Below are 25,273 nucleotides of genomic sequence, written 5' to 3' on the forward strand. Positions count from 1 at the left end.
AACGGCTGACGTGTGAAGAGGAGGAGGAGAAGATCTTTGGGAGGGGGTCTCGCCAGCGGCGGGATGTGGACTACAGTGATGCCCTCACGGAGAAGCAGTGGCTGAGGGTAGGTGTGACTTTCTCGACTTCCTGCTCTGTGGGGCGTTGTTGGCTCGGTGAAATCAGAGGCCTGTGGCTGGACCCGTTTGAGGTGGACTGGTTGCCCCTATGAAGAGAAGGGGCTCTTGAACACAGAAAAGTCATTTTGCTCTTGCAGCGGAGTCATTCTGCAATTCATTGGAAGATAATGAGGAGTTGTTTTGCGAGAGCAGAATTGGTCACTGGAAACATAGGATTATGAGAGCTATGAGACCCGCTAATGTTTTATGACTTGTGATTGCCTGGTCATGCCTCACTTGGAGTTAGAATCAAAATGTGGAAGTGGGCTTTTGAAGTCTTTTTCGTTGTTCCCCCTCATTTTATGTTCTTTAATCAGAGTTTCACTTTTGCAGGTCTTGCTGAGAGAATTCAGGACAGCAGTCTCTTCTGACTACATTGCGGTTTCCTAGACGCACATAACATTAGCACTGGAAGGTGCCTTTGTACTCTCTTGGTTTTGCTGAGGTCCAGAGAGGTTAGGTGACTGCAAGGTCGCACAGCTGGCTAGAAACAACAGAATCAGTGAATGCTGATGCATTGGGAGCTTGGTGTTGGCTTGATCTGATCCGTCCCTTGCAGATGCAGCCTGGGCCTGGGACTTGGGTCACTGACACTTGGAAATGGTATTCTATAGTTTGGATTGTTTTTTGTTTCCCTGCTTTGGAAAATGTCGATTCCTCGTTTTGACTGAGGTCTGTGATATCAGACTGTTTGAGCACAGAAATATCAAACTGCTCCTAGGAGCCACGTGTGTGAATGCCCAGGTGAGCATGACTGTTCCCTTTGAAGGTTTAGCCGCACTTTCGTTTTTGGGCACAGACTTAGAACCAAGGCAGACAGAACAGGCTGGGATGTGCATTCCAGGCAGGGCCGGTAAATGCGTGCTGGAAATAGTAAGCATGGTTGGGTGAAAACCAAACAAAATAGAAGCTGTTTTTGTGAGTTGTTCATTTTATCAGAAGGGAATGCGGTTCCCAAGCTTTGTAAAACGTGGATTTTAGGACCCAGGCTGTAAGTAGGTAGGTGGGTGGGAGGGCCACGGAGGAAGAGTTTTGAGATTGGATAACACAGGCAGACAGGTCTCGGCCCCACTTGAGAGGTGATTTACTCAGGCTGTCGTATGATGAGAGAGAATGATCTGAATTTTGAAAAGATTGACGTCTGTGGTATCCTGAGAAGAAAGGGACAAGGAAAGCATGGCTTATCTCTATGGGTGAACTGTGACATGTGGAATGTAACTTTTGTGTGGTGGTTTTACTGTCACATCCAGGCATTCCAGTGGCCTCAGAGTATGGTTTTGTGAGTTTCTTTTGTTTCACTGTTGTGAGGTTGTAGTTGCATAATTAAGATCCATTCGCTAATGGGAAGAGTTTTTGCTTAATACTCATTTCTGAGCTAGGGGAAATTCTTTTCCCATTCTCTTTTATGTGAGCAATAAATTAACTACCTGGATATTATTATAGGAAATGAGACAAGAACCTAGGCCAGCATTTTAAAGTCTGTCTTATAAATGTATAATTTCCAGACACTACAAGCAAAATAATCTTGTTTATTGGGCAAGAAGGTAGCTGAATGTATCCTTTTTTAAATAATCAATGGAAAATGCTCTTCAAGTAAATAGCGTTATGAATCCTAGAAAGTTTTCAAGGTTAGAATACCTCATTTTTTCTCTTCTTCAGTTTATACCACTCGCGATGAGCGCTGTGCTGCCACACGGTAGAAACTCCATGAACGCTTCTGAAGATGAAGTGATAAACTTATAAGAAGAAAGTGGAAAGTTACTAATTTACCAGTCATGTTAGGGTAGTACTGTGTATCTTGTAGACTTCCTTTTTTTTTGGTCTAGTGTTTCTTCACTCGGTTCACATTCTTTTGCCAACCGGTCCATTCTGAAGGAGATCAGCCCTGGGATTTCTTTGGAAGGAATGATGCTAAAGCTGAAACTCCAATACTTTGGCCACCTCATGCGAAGAGTTGACTCATTGGAAAAGACTCTGATGCTGGGAGGGATTGGGGGCAGGAGGAGAAGGGGACGACAGAGGATGAGATGGCTGGATGGCATCACTGACTCGATGGACGTGAGTCTCAGTGAACTCTAGGAGTTGGTGATGGACAGGGAGGCCTGGCGTGCTACGATTCATGGGGTCACAAAGAGTCGGACACGACTGAGTGACTGAACTGAACTGAATGAAAGGAACATGTATGTCTAAAAATGGAAAACTAGTTTGTTTTACGAAACTATGCTATGAAATTGATGTTCATAATTTTCACCTTAAGGTGCCTCGCAAGATACCAAGTCACCCAAGAAGGATAAAACCGTTCTCAGGGCAGCTTTATTGTAATATGCCTTTTTGTAATCCCATCTCTTGGAAACTGTGTCTCCATATTCAGCGTGAGTTGATAACTTGCCATTGACCAGGCCGTGCGATTAACGCGGGATGCTGCATGGCCTCGGCGTTCAAACAGATGCTTACCATCCATCGTTTGTTTACTTGTTCACCAGCGGCCATCCTGTTTAATATCAGCTTATTAAGCTCTTTCTTGATAATAAAATTTTATGCAAGGGGCTCTCGTGGGCCTAATGTGCAGAGATGTTCTCCACTGGCTGATGATTGAACACACTGGGTGAACCTAAGCAACGCAGCCTTGAAAGGGAACTTGGCAAAGACTGTTCTATAAGAAATGCTGTAACAGGGCTAAAATAATTCTCCCTCCTGGAAATGTTGTGCAAAGCCGGCTTGGCAGAGGCATCGGAGATACATAGAGTCCCTGAGTTGGAAGACAGCTCAGTGGAACAGCTCCCTGTCCTACACTTAAATCACATCCTCCACGGCACCTGTGCCAAGAGGCTGACCATCCGTAGAGGAGACACTCTGCCTTTTGTCTGCACAGCCCTTCCAGTGGTCAGCCCCAACTGTTAGTTCTTCTTCCCTTTGAACAGAATCCTCTTTCCTTATAGCTGCTGCTCGCTGGTCCTGATCCTATTCCCTGCGGGTGAACAGAACAATATTTTTTCTGTTTTTAGCATCACCTCCCACTGGATGAAACATTTGAGGACTCAAATGCCGTTAGAATGAACTTCCCTACATTCCTCTTTCTTTGGCACTTCCCTCATCCTCCAGGGCCCAGCTTAATTGCCACCACACCTTTGATCCCTTCACGAGTAAACACTAATCACATTTCTCCTCATACTCTCACTTTTCTTGGCCTATTCTTCCGTAACAGCTCGAACCCAACTTGCTAGTTTTCTTGGTCATTGTTGACATACCTGCCTTCCCGATTGATTAACATGCTGCATCTTGGTTGGACTTCCGTGTGCAAATAGTAAGGCCCATTGATTTCATTGGTTGCCACATGAAATAGCCCAGGATTGATGTGTGAGAATATTGCCCCAGGTAGTGTTCATCTCGGCAGTAGATGGACCTAAACCTGCCCTATTCAGGGGCCTGTCCAAAAGAGTAAGTAGAATTGTATTTCTCAGGTAAAAATTGAAGGTGGGTGTTTCTGGTTGGTAGAAGCAACCGTTCCACCCTGGGCTGTTCAGGGATCGAGGCTGGAGGGACTCTGTCAAGCCTCAGCATCTCCATCCCCTTGAGCCAATCGGGGAACACCACAGAGAGTGGTATGTGCTGAGTTCTAAGGACTCTAAGTGAATAGGCCTCCGTGACTTCCGCTCACATCCCATTAGCTAGAACGCCATCCTGGGACCACGTTAGCTATAAGGGCGGCTGAGAACTGTGGTCTGGCTGTGAGCCCAGGAAGGTAGGATTTTGGTGACAAGATTGCAGTGTCTGCCTCAGAACACTTAGGTTGAATTGAAGTGCTACGGCCATTTTCTTTGAAAATTTTATTATGGTTTCATCACAAACAAATTTTATTTTATAATCATAGTATGCTAAAAATTCCCACAGTGTCCTTTAGACAATCTGTTGAGTTGGAAGATTTAAAAAATTTTTCTGTATTCATGTTATTTTAAGTGAAGAGGATCACAATTTCAAACAAAGCTCAATTTGACTTTTTTTTTTTTAAGGTTTTTAAAGTTGTTTTGAAATTCCTGTCTCCATTGACGAAGCCTTAATTTCTTTGGTGTTAGGCAGTCTCAAGTGAACTTCGTCTTTTGGGGATAGTCAGGTCAACATCCATGCCTCCCGTGGGATGTTTTTCTCCCCTTGTAGGGGTTCCTGGCCATCTTCCTTCCCAAGATGGCATCTGGATAAAGGTAGATGCTGGGGTTTTATCATGACGCCGGGGCAGGTGCCCTGTCCTGTGCGTCTCTGCTGGGCTCAGCACAGGACTCCCAGTCTGTCCTGTCGCTGGAGGTCATGACATGCAGCCAGTCCCATCTTCTGGTGTCTGTGATGACATGTGCTGTTAAAGTCTGGGGTCCTACCCAGTCTCCATTGGTCAGCTTTCCTGAAATCTCATGAAGACGCTCTGCTTCTCTGGTCTTTTAGTGCTCTCAGCTCTTTTGCGCTCTAGTTGGGAATCTGAAAGCTCTTAGTTGCTTTCTTCCCAGTGTGCTGGAGCATCCAGGAGAGTCCAGCCCCATTTTGTTAAAAAAAAAAAAAAAAAAATCACAGTCTCACCACCAGGGAGTTGTCAAGCCTGAAGCTTCTAGAATTTGATAGTTGGGTGAGTCAGGAAGCTCTTTAAAACAAGTGATACAAAAATGCCTTACTTTTGCAATATCTGTCAAAGTATCTGACTATATGAATGCACTGTGAGGGACCTTCCTGGAGCCTTGGGAGGTGCTGGTAAAGTGAGAATCCTAAAGCCCACACTCCATGGCCTTCATAGTAAATCTACCTCTGGGCATCTTTGCTGCCTCATTCCTCTTGTTCCCTGCACTGCCCCCGCAAAATATACCAGGTTTGGGGCCTGAAGAGTGAATATTCCATTCAGCCCTAGCTAGGTGTATTGCCCTAGCTTAGGTGTATTGAACTACCTGGAGTTAGACCCCACAAGTTAAAGGGCTCAGTCCCCAGTAAAACCGGGCTTACTCTGGTGGCCAGCCGCACTGCGGGGATCCCTGGGCCACCTGCAGTACTGACCGACTGACTCTAAATTCAGGGGGTTCTCATGACTCTCTCGGGTTCAGTAATTTGCTACAGTGGATCCAGAAAGTACCTCTGGTGGTTACAGCTTTGTTATGAAGGATACAAATTGGGAGGGCCAACCAAATGAAGTAGCACACAGGATGGTCTCAGGGAGGGTACCCAGCTTCCCTGCCCTCACCCCATGGAACCAGACGGCACCCCTCCTGGCACAGCAGTGTACACACCAACCAGCAAGCTCCACAGAGCTTCCGTGTGCAGAGTCATCATTGGAATCTCCTCCCTATGGAGGGAGCTGGCGCAGCGGCTTATACTACAGGTAACAAAGTCCTCAGGGCTCATGTCTTACCTCTCTTCCTCTTAACCCCCTTTTTCCTCCTGGGCAAAAGGCTCCCTATCCTGCCTTCCTGTCACATTGCAACTTCCCATACACACATGGCCTGGCCGTGGTGCTCTTCACTGTGGATTCTAGAGCGGTTCTGGGGATCCCTGTTCAGCAGTCTCCCCTCCTAATTGCAAAGAGCCTTCAGAATTGAGGAAACTCCTCTCCAACAGCCTGGTTTAGACTGCTGTCTGCTGGTAGGACCACAAGTCCTGTTGTGGAAGTCAGTGGTGGTGTTTTGTCTTTTTTTGTCTTTGCATATTAACTTTGCCCTAATCCTACTCAAGGCAATAGGTGGCTCCCCTGAACAAGGAATGATCCCTTGAGAAAGTATGGAAGAGAATATTAATGTGGTTTTAAAAGTATTATGTCAATTACCATTTTATAGCTTTCCCATGGAGTACCCACAGTGGTAACAGTGCTCAACTGTATTGTGTGTGTGTGTTTCCACATAACCAATAATTGGCTCATGTTGATAATTTCTTGGAAAAACATCTTTGAGGGCAGGCATTCATAGACCTAAATTGGCAGACGTCGGATGAGCCCGTTGGGCCAGGTGTTTCTAACATGCACGGGCTGTGCTGTTCCTAGTATCATAATCATGACTGAGGCGGGAGCCCCATAAAACTGGGGTGTCTGTAAAGCTTAACAGTGGGCGGAGGGTGAATGATGGAATGCCTGGCTTTCCTATTCTTCCTGTTCCTTTGGTCCTTCTGCCAACTTCAGAATCCTTCCCTTCCTAAACATTTAGTGACATCCCAGAATTTATTTAATTGCCGAGTGAGTGATTTGTGCCCTGCAGCACTTGAGGATAATTGGAATGCAGTCTAAATGATGTGCTCTGTATAATATTTCATTGCCAGCCTGATAGAGGGAAGGAACTTTGGAGTCTGCTTTTGTTTCACAGTGGATCTGATGCCTCGAAACTGTCATTTGAAAAGGTTCCTTACTTGGTGGGGTCTCTTCTTATGGTGTGGTCCTTACATATGAGTGTAAGGATGTTTCTTTTGGTTTTGTAAGCTCCTGGTGATGATATGAGCTCTGTTCCTACAGTGCCCTGCACTGTCGGGCCCCAGACCATGTTATCTAAATAACGGGGCTAAGACTCACATCCTCGGATCTTTCAGTCTCCCAAGAGAGACAGCTAGTTTTAGAAGCCCTAGGATTTCCAGACCTTAAGGAAAGGCAGCACAGAACATCTTTTTCCCCTCAACCAGTCTGTCACCAGAGAAGAGCTTGAGTTTCCCACAATTTTGGTGCCAGAGTGACATCTCGATAGTTAGGTCTGTATGTGTGTTTAGGTGCTAAGTCCTGTCCGACTGTTTTGCAAACCCACGAGCTGTAGCTCTCCAGGCTCCTTCTGTCCATGGGATTTCCCAGACAAAAATACTAGAGAGGGTTGCCATTTCCTACTTCAGGGGATCTTCCTAACCCAGGGGTTGAACCTGTGTCTCCAGCATTGGCAGGTGGATTCTTTACCGCTGAGCCACCAGGGACTGACCACCAAAGGAATTTTTGGTGGGGTCTCCCCTTCCCACAGTGCACAGTGGAGATAACAGAGTAAGAGACTCCTGAACCATAAAATAGTAGAGGAGATCAGTGAAGTAAAATGTGACACCTCCTAGTGGAGTTTCCCTGTCTGCCTTGAAAGGCTGTGCTATACCAGGGTGCAAGTAAGGAGGAGGTCTGTTAGTCAGCTTTCCGTTATAAGCAGCCTCTGCCAAACCCTCCGTGGGAAAAAGGCAGAGAAATCCACCGAGAGTTAGCCACGAAGATCTGGAAAAAGTACTGAGAAAGTTTAAAGAAGTTGGGATTTTAAATAAGATATTTGAAACTTTGTTGAAAGATATAATGAGAAATAATAAAAAATATTTCCTGGTTTATATGAAGAGAATTTTTCCTCTCTCTCAGGAAATCTTTGAAACAGAATAATGTCTCCTCTGTTTGGGCTGGATTAAGTATGATGTGATACAGCCTGAAATTAGGAGCTGGGGTCTCCTAGGTATAATCACAGCTGAGAACATCAGAGATTCTGTAAGACGTCCTTTTCTCCCCAAAGACTTTATTCTATACTGGCAAGGTTTGGGAGGGTCCTTCATCTAAGGTATTGCTGTTGTTGCTCAGTTGCCAAGTTGTGTCTGACTCTGCGACTCCATGGACTGCAGTACGACAGGCTTCCCTGTCCTTCACTGTCTCCTAGAGTTTGCTCAAACTCATGTCCATTGAATCGGTGATGCCATCCAACCACCGCATCCTCTGTCGTCCCCTTCTCCTCCTGCCTTCAGTCTTTCCTAGCACCTGGGTCTTTTCCAGTCGACTTCACATCAGGTGGCCCAAGTATTGGAGCTTCAGCCTCAGCAGCGTCTACAGTATGATGTGCGTAATACCTTTAGTATTTTCCCCCCTCTCTTGTTTTGTCACTTTGTATCACCTTCCCTTGCTTTTTGTTTAAAAGACATAAAATTGTATTTTCTTTTTCTTTTCCCAAGTGGCATTTTTTAGCTTTTCAAATTGGATCGTCAGTTTACTGGGGCAAAATGGCTAGCAAGCTGCATTTCCGTTTTTATACACAAGGGAGAGCTAAGACCCTAGCAAATGGATTTGGGTTTTGCCAAATTCAAGGTCCTTCAGCACTTTAGGAGGAAGTACTGAACTAACTAATGGTGATCAGAGTTGTGAATTGTCTGGGGGAAACATGTGATCGTAGTAAATGAATTTTGATAAATTTATGTACTTTTTATTTTATTCTTAAATCAATGGGCTAGATTGTTTTCACAGCGATTGGATCTGATATGTACCCTTTGGTCAAAACTCAATAGGGTTGGTTTAATGGAAGAAAGTGTCCTCAGAGGATCATCTAAAATACTAAATACTAAAGGCTGAGAAGTGACAGAGACTTGTTTCAATTGGTTCTTAAAACTGTGATGCCTGGAAATTCTAGTCTCAAGTTTTAACCTTTTGATATACAGGTTTAGCTCTGAAATCTAACGCAGACATTGAAAGTAACCATGGGAATTGGACCTGGCATACCGATACTAAGGAGCCCACATCAGTTCACATTATCTTAGAGATAATGCTTAGAGATAGATGTTTTAGAAATACGGCTGCTCTTCTGAATCAAGATTTGGTTCTTGTCCCATTCTTTTTTGTTTTTGTTTTTTAAATCCATAAAGCTAGGACAATAAATCTTTTTTAAAAATATGTTTATTTTTGACAAAAGATGTATATCCTTAAGGTGTACCATGTAATGTTTTGGGACAGGTATACACTGTGAAATGACTTCATTCTCCCAGTGAGAGCTGGGGAGGGCACAGCTGTTTTAGGAAGTTAGAGATAGAGCAGGGAACTTTACTGACGCAACTGTATCTTTGATCGCTGCCTCTCAAGGGCATATAGGATCATGGTTAAGAGACTAAACCTTGGAATCTGATGAACCAGGCTTTTTTAAATCCCAGCTCCACCTATTTTGCTCTGTGACCTGGGGTGCCTAGTGTAACCTTCCTGTAGCTTTGTTATAGAAATGGGAAAATCATAGCTCCTTCATATAATTTTCTGAAGTTTGCATATGTGTACCATAGAACCTGGCATTTAATGATTACCAAAAAAAAAAAAAAAATAGCTATTAAGGAAAAAGTATTAAATTATTTCAGAGAATACCTAGATGGTAGGAAAAGAAGAAATAAAATAGTTCTGTTGTGTGTCTTGAATCCTACAGAAGAAAGGTAAAAGGAGTGAAGAGGCCCCCGTCCTTACCATTAATGGAATTAAGGAGGGCAACACGATTCCTTACTGAGTATGCTATGGAGCCTGTGCACAGGCTTACTCACCTCAAGCCAGCCAACCTGTACTCATGCAGCTATAAACTCTCTGGACTCTGGTTTTCTACTTAATCCTCCGTGGCTGCAGGAAGGGCCGGGGGCTGGCAGTCAGGAAGCTGGTCTGTGCATTCCGGCCCTGCTGCCAGCTCAGTGTGTCACCTTGGTTTCTTGATCTGGGTGGAGCTGGATTCTCTTTGCTGTGCTGGGTCCCCCTCCACCTACCTAAAGACAACCTCGGAAATCACATGAAGCCGCTTTCCTTTTCCTTTTTACTGTGCTTTTAGTAATGAGCATCCCCTGCTTTCTGATCAGTGGGTCCATTGGGGGAGGCTGTTAAAAAGCACATTCCATTCAACGCCCATTTATTGAACGGTGAGCAGGTTGAGCTCCACACGGTGCAAGCATGGGGAAAGTAGTGTTAATTGTTGAGCTAGTGTTCCTCACCGTGCTGGCCCGCCTTATTAGAGCAATTAAGAGCCAGACTTGAGAGATGCTATTAGAGATAATATTGCACACTTAGCCACCTTAAAGAGCTTGTCAAGAGCAGGTCTCCAAGTGTACACAGATGGGAATTAATAGAGATTAGAACAGATTGTGAGATGTTCTGACTTGTAGGGCTTTTAACTGTTGAGGAAATCAGTAGAGTTTAAGAAATATCCATCCTCCTTCACCCTAGACTTTCAGTGTCACATCTCTGGGGGCATTATTTATGATTTCTCCCCTTCCCCCCATCCTCAGACTCTGGAGGATGGAAGGGCAGCTGCTCTTTGGCACATGGTGTGACCTCCAGACATGGTTGGCAACAGCGTTCATCTCTTGGATGCTTCTGGGAGACCCAAGCCTCCCCAACAGCCACCCCTGTGCTCCTCAAGGGTCTCCCCACCCTGCTTGGCCTCCAGTGGAGGAAAAATACAACACAGTGCATCCCCCATCCACTTTGACAAAAGGAAGAAGGATTGGATCTTGTAGCGTTAGAGGCCAACATCATGAGCTGAAGGAAGCATGTGACACTTGCAGATTGCCGGTGTTTTAGAGAATAGCTCTCCTCTTTGTTCAGGACAGTTCAGGTGGATCCTCAGAGAAGTTGGAGGGCACTTCCCAAAGCAGATTGCAGCTGTGACCCACCCCCTACCCCCAGCCCCGCTCCCCACATCACCCCTCCAGCAGCCTCCCACTGCGTATATAATTGAATCCAGGCACTTTAACATGGTCTCCAAGGCCATGGCCATCCGGCCTCTGCCTGGCCCTAGAATGTCATCTTCTTCTCTTGTTCTCTGGGTGGCCGCCACACTGGCTTGTCTTCCTGGACACTTCCAGCAAGGCTCCTTCCCTAACTACCATGTGGCCAGCTCCTTGCCCTCATGCTCTTTCCAGACAGACCCTCCCCGACTGCCCCAGCTTAAAGAGCCAGGCCCTGCCAGCAGCTGTCGCATAACCTGCGTTAATCTTCTTTGCAGCCCTTGCCACCGTCTAAAGGTTATGTCATTGGCTTCTTCCACTGGTACCAAGCTCCAGGAAAGCCAGGGTCCTCTCCTGTCTAGTCCACAGCCGTATCCCAGCAGTAGGGCAATGCCTTGTGCACAGTAAGCACTCCATGCTATGCTATGCTAAGTCGATTCAGTCATGTCCAACTCTGTGTGACCCCATAGATGGCAGCCCACTAGGCTCCCTGTCCCTGGGATTCTCCAGGCAAGAACACTGGAGTGGGTTGCCATTTCCTTCTCCTTTGCATGAAAGTGAAAACTGAAAGTGAAGTCGCTCAGTCGTGTCAGACTCCTAGCGACCCCATGGATTGCAGCCTACCAGGCTCCTCCGTCCATGGGATTTTTCCAGGCAAGAGTACTGGAGTGGGGTGCCATTGCCTTCTCCATAGATATTGGTAAATAAGTGAATGTACCAGCCAGAGATGAGGGCTCAGAGAGAGTATTTGCTTACACTTCATGTTTTTTTGGTTAAGGCAGTAGAATCCTGTGTTATTTACAAATATGGATCAAGGTAGAAATAACTGACATTCTTTCCCATTAAGTGCATGGTCTGTGTCTTCATGTAAAGATTTCTTACTTAAAAAATTCTAAAGATACGTGCTTTTGACATAAGTGCTCTTGAGCTTTTCAAGATTTTAAAGGCTCTGTTCTAATTTCAGAACACATTGATGAAGAGTATTTAAATATGCATAAAAGTACAACCATCACTTCAATCCAGCTATTCCTTGGAAATTCTTATAGATTTTACAACAGCTGTCTTCTAGCGTAAGCCCTTATTTCTTTTTAAGCAAAAACCAAATTGACATATCTAATCTAACCTGCGTTAGATTAGACAAACCTTTCTAACCTGCGTTAGATTAGACAAAACTTTCTATTTTGTCTTTTGAAAAGACAAAATAGAAAGTACTAAATTAATTGGATTTTCATTTCTATTTTTGTACAAGAGAGTGTCCAATGGAAAATGGTGATCTTAAGCATAAGGCCATGTACCTTTTAGATGGATGCCTTTCTTACTTTCTGTTAAAGAGTGTTGAATTGTCACAATCATGAGAAATTGTTGACGGGACCATGAAACTTTCCTGCAGACAAAGCTTGATTCTTGTTTTGCCACTCCTACTGAAATCTAATATTTAAGGTCACTGTGCTCATAGTCCATCGTAAAAAGTATATTCCTAATGCACAATGCTGTTTTTTAAAAATATTTTTCCCTTGGACCTTGAATATAGAACATTTTCCAAAGATTATTTTAAATGATGGGCTTCCCAGGTGGTGCAGTGGTGAAGAATCCACCTGCCACTTGCAGGAGGTGCAAGAGAAATGGATTTGATCCCTAGATTGGGAAGATGCCCTGGAAAAGGAAATGGCAACCCACTCCAGTATTCTTGCCTGAAAAGTCCCATGGACAGAGGAGCCTAGCAGGCAGTTCATAGGGTTGCAAAGAGTCGGACACAACTGAGAAACAGCTTGTACACACACACACAAACACACACACACACACATTTAAAATGATATCCTCAAAACTTCAGCTTTATCACGGCTTCCAGTGGTTCTGTTCTTCTTGCCCAGCTTGCCTCTCCTATTTTAGTGGGATGACAAGCCTGAGGCATCGGGATGTTGGGGCTCCGGTTCCAGATGTGTTGTTGTTTTGTTGTGTGACATCTTAGATAAGTCACCTCACCTCCCTGGCCTGTTTCCTTATCTGCACATTGGAGTCACGAAGTGAGGGATGGGGGTGAGGATAAGAGCCTGGCCCATCTCACCTGCTTGCCTCCTTCCTCGATTTTTGTCTTTGGCAGCCCTAGAATGGACTGTGTGGGTCTGGCTCCAACTGAGACTTAACCCTCAGGAACTAAAACTCAGAGGGGTCAGGGGTGAGGGATTCTTCTCCTTGTTCTTAGCCAGGCTTTCTCTCAGAAGTGCAGGCTGACGAGGCGTGTTAGTGGACTCAGTGCGTGATCAGTGTCCAGGACTGCCTGGGTGTTAGTAACTGTTGGAGAGCTGAGCTGAGTCCTGGGTGCTGATATAATATATATATGATGGCCAGGACACTAGCATGGTGGAGCCAGAAGGGAACACTTACCTGCCAAAGGAAGCTACTTTCTCTACTCAGGGAGTTGGGGGCTTCAGCACCTCCATATAGACCAAGACCAAAGACTTTTCTAGCACACTGTCATCAAAAAGAAATAGCCCACCTCATCATTTTTTAAATCCCTTCTACTAAGCGGAGTACGTAACAGCTGCTGCATGGATTTATTTTGTTCATTGAAACATATCAAGTCTCCTTGCCAAATTATCAAGACCAAATCTGTTTGCATTTACTTTAATTTAAAAAAATGCACTAATGTCATGGGATATTATTGGAAGGTCTGGGAAGGATATCGTGGCGTCTAACAGACTACAGTGTCAACATTCCAGGGGAATCCCTGGCATGAACATTTGTTTTGCAAAAGAATTAAGAAACCCAGTGTAGGGGTTTTATTTTATTATGTTACACAAATCCAATGAATGACTATTTATTAGTAGTTTTATAAATTGTGTCTTTTGCATTTCTGTAGTCAGCACCCAGAGCTAGATATTTTTTTAAGAAAAGTAACAGTTAAAATAGGGCTTCACAAGTGGTGCTGGTGGTAAAGAACACTCCTGCTAATGCAAGAGATGTAAGAGACGTGGGTTCAGTCCCTGGGTCATGAAGATCCCCCAGAGAAGGAAAAAGCAGCCACTCCAGTATTCTTCGCTGGAGAATCCCATGGACAGGGGAGCCTGATGGGCCATAGTCCATAGGGTCGCACAAAGTCAGACGTGACATAGCATGCATGCACGCAGTGTATAAAATAAAATTTATTTGGAGGGATTCTCTCCATCATAAAAGCATAAGGAGAAATATGGAAGAGGGGTAAGGAAAGAGAGTCACCTGTAATCTTGTTGACCTTCACATACCCAGGTTGGAAAAGGAGCCAAGTAAAATCACAGACAGGGATTACTGTGGTGCCGTTGCGTTCAGATGTATTTTTAACCTGTTATGAGGGTTGGCTCTCCACAGTTTCAGTAAATCCCAACCCATGATGCCCATCAGGCCCCAGCCTGTTGTCAGCTGTATTTGCATGTCCTTCCAATCAGTCTGAAGAACACCCTGTTTTCCTGGGCACCCAGTGCTAAAGGACTTTTTGTTTTTAGAGCCATTAAGACACATGTGGGGGCATGCCTCCCCACACTGGAGTAGCAATTTTTGCTTCTTCTCATAAACAGGGCTTTTATTTCTCCATTTCAGGTTTCACAACCTGTTTCCCCTCACTTTCAACTGTGGCTTTTCAGTTTCACAAAGAAAACTGTTAGAACTCAGTAATGAATGAATTCAGTAAGGTGACAGGTTTATTCAGTCAAATCAATAGCATACAAAAATTAAGTGCATTTCTATGCACTGACAACGAATTATCAGAAAGAGGACTATCCCCTTTACAATTGTATCAAAAATAATAAAATACCTAGGAATAAATTTAACCAAAGAGGTGAAAGACCTATATTCTGAAAACTATGTCACTGATGAAATACACTGAAGAAGACACAAGAAATGGAAATCTATTTGGATTGGAAGAATTAATAATGCCAAATGTCCGTATTACTCAAAGCAGTAGACAGATTCAGTGCAATCCTTATCAATTCCAAAGACATTTTTCAGAAATACAACAATACTGAAATTTTTATAGAACCACAAAAGTCCTGAATAGCTAAAGTTATCCTGAGAAAGAAGAGCAAATCTGGAGGCATCACGCTCCCCAATTTTGAACTATATCACAAAGCTATAGTAATAAAAATGTTATTTTTGTTGGTGTAAAATGAGTACAATAGATCAGTGAAACAGAATAAAGAACCCAGAAATAAGCCCATGTCCTGTGCTGTGCTTAGTTGCTCAGTTGTGTCTGACTCTGCGACATGGACTGTAGCCCACCAGGCTCCTCTGTCCCTGGGGATTCTCCAGGCAAGAGTACTGGAGTGGGTTGCCATGCCCTCCTCCGGGGGATCTTCCCAACCCAGAGATCGAACCCAGGTCTCCCACATTGCAGGCGGATGCTTTACTATCTGAGCCGTGTGTAGATAGCCAATCAATTTATGACAGCAGTACAAGAATATACAAGGGGGAAAGAAAGTTCTCTTCAGTAAATGGTATTGGGATGACTGGACAGCAAAAGAATAAAATGAGACCATTATTTTTCACTATACACAAAAATTAACTCCAAATGGATCAAGGACTTAAATGTAAGATCTGAAGCATTAAAACTCCTAAAAAAAAAAAAAAAAAAGCATAGGCAGTAAGCTATTTGTCACATTGGTGACAAATTTTGTATCTGACTCCAAAAGAAAAGGCAACAAAAACAAAAATAAACAAAGTAAGAAGTTTCTGCACAGCAAAGGAAACCGTCAAGAGAATGAAAAGACAGCCTACTGAATCGGAGAGAATATTTGCAAATTATATATCCATCAAGGGTCAGCATCCAATTGAGCCATCTAAATAGGCATTTGTACAAAAAAGGATATGCAGGTGTCCAACAGACAACAGCATGACTCCACATAAAGCAACTGCAAATCAAAACCACAAGGTCAGTTCTACTTCTTAGAATGGCAGTTCTCAAAAAGACAGGAACTAACGAGTGTTGGTGAGAATTTGGAAAAGAGGAGATCTTCCTGCTGGTGGGAATCTTAACTGGTACAACCACTATGGAAAACAGTATGGAGGTTCCTCAAGAAATTTAAGATAAAACTATGATATGATCCAGCAATTCCACTTCTGGGTATTTATCCAAAGAAAACAGAATCACTATCTTGAAAAGATATATGCACCCCCATGTTTACTGCAGTGTTACTTACAATAGACAAGATATAGGAACAACCTAAGTGTCCATCAATGGGTGAATGGATAAAGGAAATGTGGTATATATATGCAGTGGAATTATATTCACCTCAAAGAAAACAGAAGTGTTGCCATTTTAAGTAACATGGATGGACCTTGAGGGGCTTACACTGAGTGAAATAAGTCAGAGAAAGACATACTATATGATTTCATGTTTATGTGGAATTTAGAAACAAAGCAAATGAACAAACAAAACCAAAATCATAGAGAATACAGTGATGATTGTCAGAGAAGAGGACGGTTAGGGAGTGGGCAGAAATGGGTGAAGGGATCAAGAGATACAAACTTCCAGTTATAAAATAACTAAGTTGTGGCGATAGAATATACAGCATGGTATATTCAGACTATAGTTAGTAATATCACAGAGCACACTTGAAAGTTACCAAAAGAGTAAATCCTAAAAATTCACTCCGAGCGTGATAGATGGTCATGGGGAGGCTTCCCTGGTGACTCAGTGGTAAAGAATCCGCCTGCCAATGTAAGAGACACAGGTTGGATCCCTGAGTCAGGGAGGTCTCCTAGAGAAGGAAATGGCAACTCAATCCAGTATTCTTGCCTGGGAAATTCCATGGACAGAGGAGCCTAGGGGGCTACAGTCTATTGGGTCACAAAAAGTCAGACACAACCGAGCAACTTTTATTAAGATATTAATTTTTACCCGCACTGGGTCTTCATCGCTTCATCCTCTAGCTGCGGAGAGCAGGGGCTACTCTCTAGTTGAGGTGTGAGGGCTTCTCATTGCAGCGGCTTCTCTTGTTGCAGAGCACAGGCTCTGGGCTCTCAGGCTTCAGTCGTTGTAGCTTGCAGGTTCAGTAGTTGTGGCACACGGGCTTAGCTGCCCCAAGGCATGTGGGGTCTTTCCCAATACCAGGGATAGAACCAGTGTCCCTTGCATTGCAAGGCAGATTCTTAGTCACTGGACCATCAGGGAAGCCCAGCATTTCGTATATATGTATTTTAATATGGAATGTTGAATGTATTGCCTTAAAGATTTTGAAAATGCACATCAGTGCAAGTCTGTGGGAGTGTGGGGTTTGGTAAAAGAAAGATATTAAATAAATCACCTCCCAGTTCACAGCCCCTTTGCTCAGTCAGTGTGCGTCCTCCTGGCCTGTTATTTTGGCTGCTTCTTGAAAAGGTTCAGGAGCTCAGGTCAGATCAGCAACAGATGAATCTCTTAATGACCCTGGGAGAACTCACTGCTTGCAAATATCAAGAAAGCTCCTGGATGGGATGTAAGACACACTTCATGAACGCCGTTAACCCCACCGCTCCTCCAGAAAGGCCTCCTTTGTGGACTTCCTTCTACCCAGTTTCCCTGGTGGCTCAGATGGTTAAGAAGCTGCCTGCAATGCAGGAGGCCCTGGTTCAGTCCCTGGGTCGGGAAGATCCCCTAGAGAAGGGAATGGCTACCTACTCCAGTATTTTTGCCTGGAGAATGCCATGGACAGAGGTACAATCCATGGGGTCTCAAAAGAATCGGACATGACTGAGTGAGTAACACTTCACTTCCTCCCCAGCAGCAGGCTCTGGGTACTTCCTTTACCCTCCTTGTTGCCTGGTTTCTAGTGGGCCAGGCCCCTCCCTTTTTCCTCCTTACCTGTTCGCTTGAGTCATCCACATGGTTCTGCCTCTGAGCTAAGTAGGGGTGATTCATCACTAGTCCGGCTTAGAAGGTCCTTTCTGCCAATGGGGTTGAATATCTTATTTAAACCATTTGACTCCCAAAGCTGGATTGAGACAAAAGATTTTATAATTACCAATTAAAATAGAGGCAGTTTAAAGAGGAGGGCTCGAGCAGGGCAAACAAAAACCCAAAATCTTCATTTTGCCCCATTTATCTGGCTTAGTATAATTCACTGTATAATCCTGCAGCCTTTCCTTAAACAGTAATCTTTTAAGCCAGACCTTAGAATGCACTTCCTCGGTAAACCCTGTCATTTTGAGAAAGCAGAAGAGTAAACAATAAAAGACTTAATTTTATTTCAGTAAGATTTGGGGGTCCCACTGGTTGAGCAAGGCCTCAATCTAAATGCTTTGGAAGGCTATTTTTATTAAAATGACTTTTTTAAAACTTCCAAAAGCAATTTCAGACTGACAGGAGGTTTAGACTTTTTGTTATTTTTTATTAGAATATAGTTGCTTTACAAGGTTGTGTTTCTTGCTGTAACAGCAAAGTGAAGCAGTCATATGTATACATACATCCCTCTTTTCTAAATTTCCTTCTAAATGGCGCTTCCCTGATAGCTCAGTTGGTAAAGAATCTGCCTGCAGTGCAGGAGACTCTGGTTCAATTCCTGGGCTGGGAAGATCCTCTGGAGAAGGGAAAGGCTATCCACTCCAGTATTCTTGGGCTTCCCTTGAGGCTCAGCTGGTAAAGAATCCACCTGCAATGCGGGAAACCTGGCTTCTATCCCTGGGCTGGGAAGATCCTCTGGAGAAGGGAAAGGCTATCCACTCTAGTAATCTGACCTGGAGAATTCCATAGACTGCATAGTCCATGGGGTTGCAAAGAGTCAGACACGACTGAGCAACTTTCACTTCCCAAGTTAGGTCAGCACAGTCAGTTCTCATTATTGCCTGTTTTATACATATAGTGTATATATGCCAATCCCAGTCTCCCAATCCATCCTGCCACTCCCTCACCCCTTGGTAACTGTAAGTTTGTTCTCTACATCTGTGACTCTCTTTCAGCTTTGCAAATAAGTTCATCTCTACCATTTTCCTAGATTCCATGATGTAAGTGATATTATTCAATACTTGTTGTTCTCTTTCTAACTAAACTTCACTCTGTGTGATACCCTCTGGGTCCATCCACATCTCTGCAAATGATACTGTTTTTTTTTTCTTTTTTCTGGCCGAGTAATATTCCATTGCGTGTATGTACCACGGCTTCTTTATCCACCTCTGTATCAATGGGCATTTAGGTTGCTTCCATGTCAGACATATTTTAAGACAAAGCCAAAGCTCATACCAAGAAGATTTAAATAAATGGTGACTAAAAGTACCTGTAATATAATATACTATGAAAGAACAGGGGAAAGAGCGGTCAAGCATAGTACTATGAATGAAATGGCAGCTTGGCCATTTCTTAAAAGGCAAGCGTGGTTTGGTAGGAAAGAGGGACCAGGAGAAGCAGGTGCCCATCGAAGGGATGCATGAGGAGTCATGGGCATGTGACACGTGCTACTCTAACCCTGTGTGTTGGGAGCAGAGTTTTTATAGGAATGGGAGTGGAGAAGAAAAACTAAGATGAGGCTCTGCGGGACCAAAGAATTTGAGCTATATTCTTTATCCTCTCCATAGAAAGAATGGGGAGTCTGAACCTTTCTGAAATCTGAGAATGAGTGATCAGTCCCTCCTTTTAGATCAAGAAAAGATAACTGTTTTCATTATAAAGGATGAATATAAAGGGCCCCAGAGAGAGGATGAGGGACACCCCTAAGGGAGGCCATTATACTTGACCCTGTGAAGAGAAGACCAGACCAAAGGGAAGGAAACAACTATTGATGAACTATTTTAGAGGTAAACCGTGGTGGCTGACAGGACATAGATTATAATAAGGACAATCGACAATTTTAAAGGTTTCTCTTCCAGATAATTGGGGATGGGAGTAGGGGATGCTGCTGCCCTTCAATGAAATAGAAGGATTCAGAAGAGAAATATTCACTCTGTCGGAAGAAAATGATTTAATTTGGAACTTTTTGGTAGGATATTGGAAATCTTGATTGGTAAGGCCAGGCTGGAGGGAGAATTTTTGAAACTGAGAGCATTGAGGTCATACTTGAAGCCAGGGCCAATTTGGATCTCCATAGAATATTCTACATTCAAAATAGGGGACTGGACACGTCACAGGTACCGGCCATCAGTAGTTAGGGGCTGCTCAGAAAGCATTCGACACACGGAGGCTTGTGAGTCTGTCCAGGCTGCTCAACAGAAGGCACCCCACGTAGGGGCCTTCGAGGGTGTGTCTCACAGCCCCTCCAGGAAAGCACTTTGGAAGCGCCCCAGAGGCAAGTCCTCCTAGACTCGCTAAGAGACATCTCGCCTGTGGCTGATGAGGACATCAGACGTATTAGTGATGCCTGCTGTGTACTCAGAAGGGGCCACTGACCACACAGTTACACTGACTGCATAGTTACAGCCAGAACAAAAGAGAAGCAGGCCTAAGAAAAACTGGGAGAATCTGTAGTCACAGGAAGGAAAATGCGGAGAAAAAAGGTAGGAAGTTCCAAAACCGGAGCGTTGAAGGATGGAAAGATTTTAAGTAAGGAGCAATGGAAGAGAAAGGAAACAAAACAGGTTTAGAGGTGATGAATAGAAACGGGATATAGGAGGCTTTGGGCAGGTTTGGAAAAATGTCAGTGTTTTGGTTGCTAAAGGAATTTATATGGTCAGGAAGGAGATTCATCATTATTGATGACTCTAGAAGTTGATGCTAACAGGGAGGTGAGAAGTGGCATGAAGACTAGAGGGTGATGCAGGGAAGATACGAGTTTGACACTAGAGTTGGAAACTTTGTACTTGATTAATACAGAAATATCTAAAACAAATGCACTTGAATTCAGTCACAGTGTTTGGTAAGCTGGTAGATGACCTAAGAGCAGTTTTCACAGGGAACTCTGTCTAGAAGTTGAGTTTGTGTTCAGTTGTCATTCTGTTCCCTGACTTTTCCCTCCCAATGCTAAGCTAGATTCTGTAGGGAAACAGAAAAATAAGGCAAGGTCTCTGTTAGGAAAAAAAAAGAAAGTCTCACAGCTGGAGGAAAGCAGGACAATCATGGATGTAAGGATTTGTGAAAGACACTCCAGAGGGGACCGTGAGAAATCACCAAGTGGGGAAGAAGTGTAGCGTGCTCTGGGGAGCTCCCAGGCTTCATCCTGTTATTCTCGCTGGGTTCGCATGCCAGGAGATCAGGCAGGTCAGAAGGGGGATGACCAGGTCAGGGGCATCCCAACGCTCCAGGCAAGAGACTTGAATTGATTCACTGAGGAAAACTTAAGAATGCAAATAGGGCAATCCCGTGATGAAAGGGGTATGTAAAATCTGACCAATGGGGTGTGGCCCATAATAACATCAGAAATACTCAGAATGGAGCTATTACATCTTATTGCAGGGGAGAAGAGGACTGGATGACAAAAAAAGAACGGGCAAGCTAATAGGCCTTTCTTTGTGACCCCTATTCCAAAAAGAAAAATACAGCAGAAGCCACCTTAACTGAAATAATCAGACCCAGTAGCCAGTCTGTCAATGAAAATATTAGTTAAGGTTAGAAAATGATACACATCTTACTTGTATGTAGATGAAAGCTTCAAGGAAAAAAATAAGATATGTCTGTTTGTCACAGTTTTGAGGGAAGGCTTGGGTTTCCTCTGAGTCTGCTTGCTAGAATACAGTAGTCTATCTTGCATAAGTAACACCCATTATGTATCACATAGGATTTCCAGTATTGCTATTTTTAGAGTGAGAATCTTTGGGTGGGGGGAGAAAAAAAGCTTTAGCTTTATTCCAGTATAATTAACAAAACTATAAGATATAAAGTATACATTGTGATTATTTGATAGATATATACATCATGAAAGGATTCCTCGGTCTAATTAACTAACCCACCCATTAGGGGGAATCCTGACACTAACAAAGCACAGTGAAGGCAAGAAAGAAAGTTAAGTCACTCAGTCGTGTCTGACTCTTTGCGATCCCGTGGACTGTAGCCCACCAGGCTCCTCTGTCCATGGGATTCTCCAGGCAAGAATACTGGAGTGGGTTGCCATTTCCTTCTCCAGGAGATCTTCCCAACCCAGGGATCGAACCCGGGTCTCCTGCATTGCAGGCAGACGCTTTATCCTCTGAGCCACCAGGGAGTGAAGGCAGGTCCTTTCCAAATTATAGGAGTCTAGCCTTTGCCAACTTCAACAGTACTTTGTTTTTAAGCAACTCATCTTTTATGGAGTCTTTGGTTACGCTCACTGTTTGTAGAAGTAAGAATCCTATTTCTTTTCATAGCTGTGTGTTTGTGCTGTCACTTCAGCTGTTTTAGACTGTTTGCGACTCTATGGACTCTAGCCCGCCAGGCTCCTCTGTCCATGGGATTCTCCAGGCAAGACTGCTGGAGTAGGTTGCCATGCTGTCCTCCAGGGGATCTTCCTCAACCCAGGGTTCAAAACACGGGTCTCTTAAGTCTCCTGCATTGGCAGGCAGGTTCTTTACTGCCAGTGCCACCTGGGAAGCCCACATTTATGTAGTTCCAGTAACAAGCATAACTAGCATCAAAATGTTGGGTGACACAGCTGAGTGTTGGTACAGAGTGAGGTGGAGAGAGCAGAAGGCCGGTACCGTGAGCAGAGTCTTAGGTGGAGGTCCATTAAGAGACTATGCTGGCTGCCTTCAAGTTTACTCAGAGGTGCATCTCGTAAGATTTTCCCTAGATGCTCTGTTTCTAGGATGCATTTTAGGGATTGTCATCTATAATGGAATGCCACTGCCCATGAAAGCCTGTCCCAATGTTTGTCTGCCCCATGCCAATTGCTGACGCTGTCTTGGTTGACGGGATCTCCGATTCTGTGTTAATTTCAGCTGGGGAGTCCTGGCTTAGGGTGCCACAGAGCTATGGAAACCAAGCAAGACCAGAAAAGTGCCAAGTGTGTTTACTAGTAAAACCTGGTCATAGTTCCCTCGGTCTTGTTTGTTTGTGCTTTAAAAGTAGAGATTCATTGTAAAATTTATTGCATTGCAAATTGCACTTGCAACATATGTATATTGCTTAGCTAATAGGAGCTCAAAATTCTGTTTAGAATTTTTTGCTTTATTGACTTAGTATTAAATAAAGCAGGATAGTCAAATTTGGCAAATAATCTTATATATACTTAGGAGTACCATATAGATACAACTTGAGTAAATCTAAATCTAAAATTATTGTACATTTCCCAGTTGGCTTCTCAACTTTAACTGGAACCAGATATTCCTCTCCTGACACTCTTAATGCGTGTGTGTGTGTATGCATGTATATATGTATGTGTGTTCATACACGTCCATCTATGTAGCCTAACCAGATGCTTGTGTGCATGGTGTTTATAGAATTTCAGTCTCCTTGGGACCAGCTATTGTTTCTCCTTTGCACAGTAAACTCTTTGCATCTTATGTTTCCTGTTTGTTCATTGTTAATAGTAATAACATCCCAAGTGCATGTGCTACCTCATGACCTCATTCAGCTTCAACTCTCACACCAGTGTGGGTGTGCTCTTTCACATTTGTAGTTCAAATTCCGAAGAGAAGAGAACTACCCCAGCCAGTCAGTCTCACTTGGGCTTATGCAGAGACCCTCAGGCCAGGCCCTGCACAAGCCTGAAGACAGGCAATCCCGAGAACAGGGGCCCATTCTCAGACCCACGGGGTGAGACCAGGGCAGGGAGAAGTTGCCTGATCTGGAACGTAGATCCAGGCAGGATGAACTGAGAGCAGGACAGCTCCCCTTACACTCCAGGCATGAAAGATAAAGACTGCCATCACTTATTCAAAGGAATGTTTTATATACATACAAGCAGGTTTTGCTCTGCCCCATTGCAAAAGTTGGCTTAAAGCTCAACATTCAGAAAACGAAGATCATGGCATCCGGTCCCATCACTTCATGGGAAATAGGTGGATGGGGAAACAGTGGCTGACTTTATTTTTGGGGGCTCGAAAATCACTGCAGATGGTGATTGCAGCCATAAAATTAAAAGATGCTTACTTCTTGGAAGGAAAGTTATGACCAACCTAGATAGCATATTAAAAGGAGAGACATTACTTTGCCAACAAAGGTCTGTCTAGTCAAGGCTATGGTTTTTCCAGTGGTCATGTATGGATGTGAGAATTAGACTGTGAAGAAAGTTGAGCACCAAAGAATTGATGCTTTTGAACTGTGGTGTTGGAGAAGACTCTTGAGAGTCCCTTGGACTGCAAGGAGATCCAACCAGTCCATCCTAAAGGAGATCAGTATTGGGTGTTCATTGGAAGGCCTGATGCTAAAGCTGAAACTCCAATACTTTGGCCACCTCATGCAAAGAGTTGACTCATTGGAAAAGACCCTGATGTTGGGAGGGATTGGGGGCAGGAGGAGGAGGGGCCGACAGGATGAGATGGTTGGATGGCATCACTGACTCGATGGACATGAGTTTGAGGAAACTCCGGGAGTTGGTGATGGATAGGGAGGCCTGGCGTGCTGCGATTCATGGGGTCACAAAGAGTCAGACACGACTGAGTGACTGAACTTAACTGATTGCATTACTTACAAATGTTCATTATCATGATACAGTTAAAAAAATCAGTCCCTCAAATAAGAGATTCCAGTTATCATCTATATTAGTTTGCCAGGGCTACCAAACGAAATAGCACATACCGAGCGGCTTAAACAACAAAAACTGACTTTGTCATTGTTCTGGAGGCAAGACGTCTGAGATCAAGGTACTGGCAGTGTCCTGTGTCTGTGTCCTAATCCTCTCCTCTTAGGAGGACACCACTCATATTGGATTAGCACCCACCCTAATGACCTCAGGATGGTGTGATCACTGACCTAGAGCCAGACATCCTGGAATGTGAAGTCAAGTGGCCTTAGAAAGCATCATTACAAAAAAAGCTAGTGGAGGTGATGGAATTCCAGTTGAGCTATTTCAAATCCTGAAAGATGATGCTGTGAAAGTGCTACATTCAATATGCCAGCAAATTTGGAAAACTCAGCAGTGGCCACAGGACTGGAAAAGGTCAGTTTTCATTCCAATCCCAAATAAAGGCAATGCCAAAGAATGCTCAAACTACTGTGCAATTGCACTCATCTCACACGCTAGTAAAGTAATGCTCAAAATTCTCCAAGCCAGGCTTCAGCAATATGTGAACCATGAACTTCCAGATGTTCAAGCTGGTTTTAGAAAAGGCAGAGGAACCAGAGATCAAATTGCCAACATCCGCTGGATCATGGAAAAAAGCAAGAGAGTTCCAGAAAAACATCTATTTCTGCTTTATTGACCATGCCAAAGCCTTTGCCTGTGCGGATCACAATAAACTGTGGAAAATTCTTCAAGAGATGGGAATACCAGACCACCTGACCTGCCTCTTGAGAAATCTGTATGCAGGTCAGGAAGCAACAGTTAGAACTGGACATGAAACAACAGACTGGTTCCAAATAGGAAAAGGAGTACGTCAAGGCTGTATATTGTCACCCTGCTTCTTTAACTTCTATGCAGAGTACATCATAGAAACGCTGGACTGGAAAAAACACAAGGTGGAATCAAGATTGCCAGGAGAAATATCAATAACCTCAGATATGCAGATGACACCACCCTTATGGCAGAAAGTGAAGAGGAACTAAAGAGCCTCTTGATGAAAGTGAAAGAGGAGAGTGAAAAGTTGGCTTAAAGCTCAACTTTCAGAAAACGAAGATCATGGCATCCGGTCCCATCACTTCATGGGAAATAGATGGGGAAACAGGGGAAACAGTGTCAGACTTTATTTTTCTGGG

General features: G+C 43.9%; 1 protein-coding gene across 1 annotated transcript in view; it reads left to right on the plus strand.

Moving 5' to 3' along the window:
- SMARCA2 (SWI/SNF related, matrix associated, actin dependent regulator of chromatin, subfamily a, member 2) overlaps positions 1 to 25,273 on the plus strand; it is a 183,535-nt gene that overhangs the window by 115,822 nt on the left and 42,440 nt on the right. The window contains exon 27 of the mRNA XM_010860733.1: positions 1 to 107. Coding sequence (XP_010859035.1) covers positions 1 to 107 — 107 coding nt within the window. The remainder of the gene's footprint in view (positions 108 to 25,273) is intronic.

The sequence above is a fragment of the Bison bison genome, unplaced genomic scaffold (assembly GCF_000754665.1).
Source record: "Bison bison bison isolate TAMUID 2011002044 unplaced genomic scaffold, Bison_UMD1.0 scf7180017864469, whole genome shotgun sequence".
Classification (NCBI taxonomy): domain Eukaryota; kingdom Metazoa; phylum Chordata; class Mammalia; order Artiodactyla; family Bovidae; genus Bison; species Bison bison.